The 9230-nt window shown below is 37.0% G+C and overlaps 1 protein-coding gene across 1 annotated transcript; it reads right to left on the minus strand.

The window, feature by feature from the left end:
- Window positions 1-713: 713 nt before the first annotated feature.
- On the minus strand, window positions 714-1265 carry LOC126630185 (uncharacterized). The gene has a single exon (XM_050300303.1). The coding sequence runs from the start codon at window positions 1263-1265 to the stop codon at window positions 714-716; it is 552 nt and encodes a 183-aa protein (XP_050156260.1).
- Between the last annotated feature and the right edge of the window lie 7965 nt (window positions 1266-9230).

The raw sequence follows: 9230 nt of genomic DNA on the forward strand, positions 1-9230 counted from the left end.
AAACATTTAACAACATGAAACTTAAACAACGTTTTTAACAACATAAAACTTAAACGCCTACTCCATACTTCTTTTGGCCCAAAGATGTGCAACAAGATCCTGTTGTAGGTACTTGTTTGTGGCACGGGAACGTATCATCCTATATCACCTCATATACTCATTTAAAGAGATATTACTAGTTCGTGGATTCAAAAGAAAATTGGATCCTCTTGGTCATCATCAGGCTCTCCATCAATATACCCATCTCACTCATCCTCCACAATCATATTGTGTAATATGATGCAAGACATCATGATGGAGTCCAAATTTTCTCAACTCCACCCTCTTGCTGGTTCCTTAATGATCTTTCACCGTGCTTGTGGAATATCAAAAGCTCTCTCAAAATCTTTCAGGTATGCCTCTTGGTGTAAGGTAAACCATTTTTCGGTGTCATTCGCATGGTTTGGAATTGCTTGGACAAGTGTCGCCCACTTTGGGTACATGTTATCTGCCAAGTAATACCCCATATTGTACGGACGATTGTTGATGTAGTAGTCAAGTTGAGGTGATTTCCCTTTCGTCAGGTTATTGAAGAGGGGTGAAGGCCCAAGAACTATAATGTCATTTTGGGATCCAGGGACTCCAAAGAAAGCATGTCAGATCTATGTGTCATATGAAGCAACCGCTTTTAACACAACAGTTTGCTTTCTCAACCTTCCGTTAAAGCCTCATTGTCATCCGGTGGGACAGTTCTTCCAAGTCCAATGCATACAGTCTAATGACCCTATCATGCCCGAAAACCCACGGTCTTCAACTTTGCGAATGAGCTGATCCATATCTTCTTGATTTAGTTCACAGATGTACTCCTCTTTGTAAAGCTGAACAATTGTGTTACAATATTCAGCAAGAGTATCAAGGCATATAGACTCAAACATACCATATGTTTCATCCATCGAATCAGCTGGGGAGCCATAGGCTATCATTCGTAGTGCAACAGTAACCTTCTGATGAGTTGAGAAACCAGGGTGGCTTGCTTTGCCCAGCCTATGTCGAAAGTATGGATTGACTTGCTGAACATCATAAAGTAAACGCACGAAGACATGACGCATCATCCGAAAGCGACGTTTGAAATCTTTTTCTGTGTATACCGAGTTGGGGTTGAAGTAGTTGTTCATCAGATTGGCATACATCATTGCTCTGTTTCGTGGTTTATAAGAACGACCAAAAATAGAGCCACCCCATTGAGGTTGTTCCTCAGTTGGCTGACACACCATGACCGTAGCCATGGCTGCCACATATTGTGTGTTGTGCCATGCTTCATCTTCTTCATCAGACTCCTCATCTTCTCGTCTCATATGCGCCCATTTTTCTTCCAATTCGAAATTGGATAAGGACCACCTGTTGGAATCCGAAGAGGATCCAAAGTTGGAATTCATTGCAAACTTGAATTGAAAGAGATTGAATTCAAAGGTGTGTGAATTATAGCCCAATATCCACCTTATTTATAGCCCAAAGAAATTCAAATCCAACGGCTAGCTGACGTCAGTTACTGTTGTATTTGAATTTATTTTTTTCGGCCAAATTTAAAAAAAATATATATTGAAAATTTCTCATTTTTCCTATAAATTTAAGTTATTGTAGTTTTTAAATTTAAGTTGTTGTAGTTTTTAAATTTAAATAATAAGTTATGTTTGGCCTTATGACCCTTTGGCCCTCGGTTGGATATGGTTTTTTGTCACAAGGTTATGTTTGGCCTATGGTCCTCTGGCCCCTCGATTAAAGATAGTAAGAAATATGGCCATGCACTGTTCATTAAAATATTAATTTCTTGGAGAGCCAAATGGCTAAAACAAGCCCTCTGGCCCTTCTTCGGTTGGAGATTGCCTAAATTTACTACTCTAATTCAATAGTGTTATAATAGTATTAAGCCTGCGATCTACTGTGGGCCCCAGCTTTCAACTCTTGGTAGATTTTTTTAGGGTGACAAATTGAACTGGGAAAAATTCATCATGCTTTATGCAATTTGTGCTGCTTTTTCATCGATCTATGGTGAAAAGGTGAAATCGGGTGAAATCTTAGGTTCAGTGTTTGAAATTCTGCAAAAGATAATTTTCTCTTGAAGTAATTTGAACTGTTTCTTGTTCAATTTGGGTTCTTTCTTACAAGATTGGTTTCACCTTGATGTTTTTTATTGTTAGTATATCCAAGTTCTTGATTGTGTGAAGGCCAATGCCATTTCTCTAAATCTTGATGATGTTGAATGTTAGCTGATGTTGTGAAAGGCCAAAAGCTGTTAGTTCAGTGTTCGATTGAAATTCAAAAGGCCAAATCCAGTGATTTCATTGATTAGATTGTAGTCGCTAGTGTTTTCTTGTTCGATTGCCTTTTCTGGCTTTTCTTTTTCTAGTTTCTTGAATTTCGATATTTTGAAGTAGATAATGGTTTCTACATTTGTTAAAATTGAAGGGTTGTCGAGTATGTTGACGATTAAACTCGGTAATCATAACTACACTAAGTGACTATTTTAGTTAAGTCTGTATTGAAGGGTTACAAGCTCTTTGATCATTCTAACGATATGACTGTTTGTCCTCCTAAATTTTTGCTTAATTCTAAAACTGGAGTAACTAAAGAGGTTACTATTGCATATCATTATGTTTGTGAAATAGAGACTAGTATGGTCATGGTGGTTTGCTAGTCTATTTTACTGTTAAGGAAAATACTTGAAAACATTTTTCCGCTCTAGTCATTTTACCCAAGCACATCGAAACTGTATAACTAGAATTGGATCGTAATACTAAGTAGCAAAAACCCAATACCTTTTAAGTGCTTATTACTAGCACAATTCAATATTTTTGTGAAATACAGACTAGTATGGCCATGGTGGTGTGCTAGTCTACTTTACTGTTGAGGAAAATACTTGAAAATATTTTTCCCTCGAGTCACTTCACCCAAACACAACGAAAAAGTGTATAACTATTAAATTAGACCATAATACTAAGTGGCAGAAACCCAATAACTTTTAAGTGCTTATTGCTAGCACAGTTGTCAACACAGTTCATTATATTTGTGAAATAGAGACTAGTATGGCCATGGTGGTGTGCTAATCTATTTTAATGAAAATATTTGAAAATATTTTTCCACTCGAGTCACTTCACCCAAGCACAACGAAAAGTGTACAACTATTGAATTAGACTTTAATACTAAGTGGTAGAAATCCAATACCTTTTAAGTGCTTATTACTAGCACAGTAGTCATCACTGTCCATTATGTTTATGAAATAGAGACTAGTATGGCCATGGTGGTGTGCTAGTCTACTTTATTGTTGAGCAAAATGTTTGAAAATATTTTTCCACTTGAGTCACTTCACCCAGGCACAACGAAAATGTATAACTAAGTAGCAAAAACTCAATACATTTTAAGTTCTTATTACTAGCACAATAGCCAGCGTAGTTCATTATGTTCGTGAAATGACTAGTATGGCCATGGTGGTGTGCTAGTCTATTTTATTGTTGAGCAAAATATTTGAAAATATTTTTCCACTTGAGTCACTTCACCCAAGCACAACGAAAATGTATAACTAATTAGCAAAAACTCAATATATTTTAAGTTCTTATTACTAGCACAATAGTCAGTGTTGTTCATTATGTTTGTGAAATAGAGACAAGTATTGACACACCTCAACCCGGAATGTCTACTTGGACTTCGAATCAAGTTGTGCTGGCCGACACCTGGAAGGTGACGAAACCATAAATTGTAGTGATGTGGAAAAAGTGAATAAATTAAACCTAAAAGTGCCTAATCAAAAGAATGCGCGGGTGAGCGGGATTGAACCCTTTTCACACGTGATGTCATTGCATAAGACAGTATAGCAAATAGGATGAGGGTTATACCACTGAAGGTAACCATCTCCTGAGATTTGTCAGAATCCTCGTATACGTGTAAACACAGCTACTAAACCTGGAGGGGGGAAAAACAAAGTTGAGTGGGTCAGCAAAACAATGCTTATACGAAAACCTTTATTTTTTAATATACTAACCCCTCGCCGTAAAACAAGTATAGTTTCCTTAAAACATACTACGTAAGTATGTAATCAAATATAATAGTAATATAACCAAAAATATGCCAAGTCATGATATATCAAATGCCAAAGTAATATAATCATGTGATAATCAATTATAAGTAGTTTGCTCATCATCTAAGCTAGCACACGAGTCGGAACTGCCTAAGGCAATTCTACCCGACAAGACTGGGTGTAATCAAGGCACTCTAGTACTACGATCACGCGAAGACTGGTGCAAAAGCATGGTCACGTACAAGTCGGATTGCCTAATGCAATCTACCCAACAGGACTGGCACCTAACTTGGATCCAAGGCAAGCGAAGGGTGCGGATGTGAACATACACGTAAAGGACTGGTGTAACATCCCATATCGCCTAGGGGAGTGATCCTTAAATGTATATTATCATCCCTACCTAGCACGAGGCCTTTCAGGAGCTCACTAGTTTCGGGTTCCACCAGAACTCCGAAGTTAAGCGAGTAGTGCACGAGACCACTCCCATGATGGGTGACCCATTGGGAAGTTCTCGTGTGAGTTCCCAGAAACAAAACCGTGAGGGCGTGGTCGAGGCCCAAAGTAGACAATATCGTGTTAAGGTGGTGGAGCGAGCCTGGGACATGGTGGACCCCAGGCCGAGATGTGACAACTGGCCCTGGCCCTGGGTAGAGTACTAACACCGGGGTGCAGCAAGATGAGCATGTACAAATATGTATGAATGTCATGACAATAATATCTCAACCATATAGCAGCATTTATCACATTTCATATCACAATATCGAATACTTGGCAATATAAGTGTAAAAGTGAAGTAACTATGCATTTAGGGAAATTATCAATATGTATTGGTATAAAATAAACTGCCCACTCACAGATACTTCGCCACTGACGAGCCACGCAACTTAGTGAAGATGGAAACGCCACTAATAATTTTTCCTAAGCACATAAAGGTACATTTAATAAAACTATATTATAACAATTGAATTTGGGAAAACAGACGTCAAAAATGGATTCAAGACGTCGAATTACCCTAAGAAGGGTCCTACTTAAATTTCCGAAAAGTCAACAAAAATCAACATGATGAATATTCCCTGAAGGACAGAATATTCTCAGACGGATGGGATATTCCCTAACGGAATATTTCATCTGGGTTAAGGGTTATTAGGTTAGGTTAGTTTAATAGGTTGGACTTAAGGGTTCTAGGCCTAAAGGCCTAAACTAAAAGGGTTTAGGGTTTAAAATGCATGAGCTTAGAGCTCTAAAAGGAAATGGCCTAAAGGCCTTTAATTAACCAAATAATAATAAAAAAACATAAAGGGTTAGGTTGGGTTGCCCAGGGTTTTGGGCTTGGCAGGCACGGCCCGAAGGGCCTGAGTTTGGGTTGCTGCTCGCCGGAGCTAAATGGAAGGGAAGGCTGGATTCGGCCAAAAAACTGAACAACCTTTAAACATTAATAACTTTGTCAATACTCAACGAAATTGAGTGATTCAAAAACGAAAGTTGTAGTTCTAGAAGAGACGAAGAGAATAGTACGTCGCACCGACATCTAACTCACTGTGGTTTGGCCTAAAATTGCCTCGAAAGCCACAGAGGTCGTCAGAAACTCGCATGCCGGCCAACTCGTCGTGGTTTGGCCAGAAATTGCCTCGAAAGCTCCGGCAAAACTATGACTTTTTGAATTGGGTTGTTTCGATGTTATTTCTTCATCAAAGTGTTGTAGGAGCTTCGTGGGGTTGTGTAGAAGTCTACCCAAGCTTCAAAATGTCCCAACTCACTTGAAAACACGTCGAACTCAGTTAGCCCGAGTTCGGACTTTCCAAGTTAACAAGTTAAAACTCATCCAAACTGGGTTTTAAGAACATGGTTGAGTTCGTGAAGATGAGAGGAGTACAATGGGGGTATTTTTAGGTTCGATCTGTGGGGTTTGGGACTCGTTCACTGGGTTGTAGAGAAGAGGGAGAGAAGGAAAAGATAGAATCTTTTTTTTTTTTTTTGATTGGATGCTAGAGTGTAGGAAACGATGTGATTGGTGAGTGTGAAGTGATAGGAAGAAAAAGCATGGGGGGCGTAGCCCTTCAATCTATAGATTTAATAGCACTACTAACAAATAAGCCGCTGGGAACCATTAATATGAAGAAAAAAAAGATTGTTGAAATAATGGGGGAAAGTGCACGGGTATGGGTAGAAAATAGAACTAGGGATAGGGTTTTCAGATTTCCTATAGTAAAAGGAAATCGAAATATATCCATAATAGTGTTTCCACATCGAAAATAAAATTCACGTACCCTTGTAACAAAGTGTACAGATTAATTACGGAAACGAGGAAATAAATTAAGAGGAATTAACACTTCCACCTTACTTGCCTCTAAGGGCAATATAGTCAATTCGCATACTCGGGGAGAGAAAATTAGGAACAGGTTGTCACAAGTATGGCCATGGTGGTGTGCTAGTCTATTTTACTGTTGAGGAAAATACTTGAAAATATTTTTCCACTCAAGTCACTTCACCCAAGAACAACAAAAAGTGTATAACTATTAAATTAGACCATAAAACTAAGTGGCAAAAACCCAATACCTTTGAAGTGCTCATTACTAGCACAATTCACTATGTTTGTGAAATAGAGACTGTATGGCCATAGTGGTGTGCTAGTCTATTTTACAGTTGAGGAAAATACTTGAAAATATTTTTCCACTTGAGTCACTTCATCCCAAACACAACAAAAAATGTGCAACTATTGAATTAGACATCTCCATGAGAGTCTACAAATGTTGTGTTTCTCTAAATTTGAAGTGTTACGTAGGATTATTAAGTCCAACATAGTGGATAAACTCACTCATGAAATTTAGGATCTTTGCTTCACTCCTTGTATTTGGAATTTGCTATCGCACTCTTCAAACCTTCTTTTTATTATAACAATGTGTTTTGTCCATCTCTCACCTTCACCAGCAAAATAAAACTCCGGACCAACTTACCCCGCATTAGATAAAAAATAATCAAATATATAAAAACCTAGGACCAACTTATCTCACATTACTTAAGTGTTAATCAACGTGTTTATTTTTTATAGGTGACACATCACATGTTTTGTAAATTTAATTTAAAAAGTTGGTCTACCTAGCATTACTCAATGTAAAATCGCAAAGTAACAAATTTTTGTGTTCAAATTGCCACATAGGTCAATAAATTTGTATTTGAAGAGTTACATTTGTGGAGGCTATTGGAAATACTCTAATTGACTAAATTTGAATGTTATTAGCTAGACACATCCGAAGACATGCTTATTTAAGTAGAATGAATATAACGGAAAATGAATTCTTCACATTTTTTTTCTTTTTTATACATTCTTGTTTATTTTTATCTTTTTTTTCATTTGATAAAAAAATAAACATGAGTGTGCATGAATCAAGAAGTACAAACTAATTCCAATTATTTACTTTTATGCATTTACTAGCACATACAAGTCAAGAACTACGTAAGTTTTATAATATCAAATTATGTAATCTAACACCCCGAAAATCAAGAATTTTGACTACAAAGAAAAGGACTAATCGATCCCATACCCATTTCATCTCTCTCATATTCATAATTATCACATTCTAAGTAAAGTTGACTAAGAAGTCAAATTCAAAACAAACAAAGAAGGTCAACATTGAATGTCATTTGAGTTTAATTGTGGTGGAAGTTTGTTAAACATGTTCAAGTCTATTAGGTGGGTAAATGCCTAACACCATAACAGGGCAGGCACATCTTCTACACCATACCAGACGCACCATATATATAAGAAAAAGACTGAAAGTGAAATCCATATGAAAGTCCTGGAATTGCCAGACACACCATTAGTTATCACTAATCTGCAATTAGGCTAGTGACTGACAGTTTTCTAATGAAAAAATGAATTGAATGATGAAAAGCATATCCTGTATAATTTTCAACTTGTCAATCCTTGACCTTACATGTGGTAAATCACCTCCAAAGAAAACCTTTCCAAATTACAAAAACAATAAAATAAAATAAAGTACGAGTGATTTAAAATTTTTATTGTATTCCATTTGTCCACCATATCCCTTCAAAAATACTGCAAGGTTGTAAAAGGTTTTTTTTATCCAAAATGGTCTTTAAAATTGGTTAAACTCTTTATTTTGGTCGTTGAAATTTGAAATAACAAAAAGTGGTCCCTGAAATCATCTATCATCAATCATTTTTGTCATTCTGTGAAAAATCTCCGTTAAAAGAGAGCAATTTTTGTCAACTCCTCCACTTGAACTGAATTTAAAAAAAATTAATACCAAGATTTTTAATTTAAAAAAAAAACTACTACTTACACAAAAGATTTTCTTTTTTGGTCTGAATTTTAAACCAAGATTTTATGTTTCTTTTTCTTTTTTTGTCAACGAACTTTAAACCAAAATTGGGTAAGGGCCCATCTAAATATGATGCTTTGTAAAAAAAAAAAAGGGGGCTCTCCTCTCTAGTGTGTTTAGTTGGGGAAGAGGGGGCCGCCAGCTTCCTCTGTGGGGCTATGATGAGATCTCGCAGCCATGGGAGGTATTTTGTTGTAAATTCGTATTAAAATTAATCATGTTAATGTTAATCTTATCAGTTACGCTAATTGGAAAAGGTGTTAAAGGCATTTTGGAGAAGGTAATTCGAATTGATAATTGGGTAAATTGCCTACTGAGGAAAATTTTGGTTGTTAATTGGAGTTCTAGGGTTATGGTTGGGAGTTTATGCCTTGTTGCATTAAGCCTTGGTTTCTTGCACGGCTCTTCCTTGACTTGGATTGGACTGGATTGATGTGGAAGGGTCTTAAATTATTGGGGCTAGGGTTTTGGGTAATTAGAGTCTGCGAGTGTAGGTCTTGTAGGCTTAGAGGATCTTCATTTGAGTTTTTAGACGTTTGTTATTCTGACCTTTTGATTGGATGGTTCTCTGCTTTGCATTGTGTGAGTAGGGTTTAGTGTTGTGATAATTATTGCTTTTGCCATGCTTGCTTGATCTTTGCGCCTTTAATCTTGCGTCGTTTGAGCTTTTGTATGGCTTTGGTTTGTCTATTACAACCAATTATCTGCTGAGTTTTTTCATCATGAGGCTGCTCTTATGTCATGAAAGGAACTGCCTTGATGATGTTTCTAGTTTGGTAGTGGTTGAATGTTGTGTTTGTGTTCAGGATGTTATTGTGCAAGGGGGTAGTAAGGTT

The sequence above is a fragment of the Malus sylvestris genome, chromosome 7 (assembly GCF_916048215.2).
Source record: "Malus sylvestris chromosome 7, drMalSylv7.2, whole genome shotgun sequence".
Lineage (NCBI taxonomy): Eukaryota > Viridiplantae > Streptophyta > Magnoliopsida > Rosales > Rosaceae > Malus > Malus sylvestris.

Coding starts and splice junctions, on each gene's coding strand:
- LOC126630185 (XM_050300303.1), bottom strand. CDS start 1,265: ATGGCTACGGTCATGGTGTGTCAGCCAACTGAGGAACAACCTCAATGG.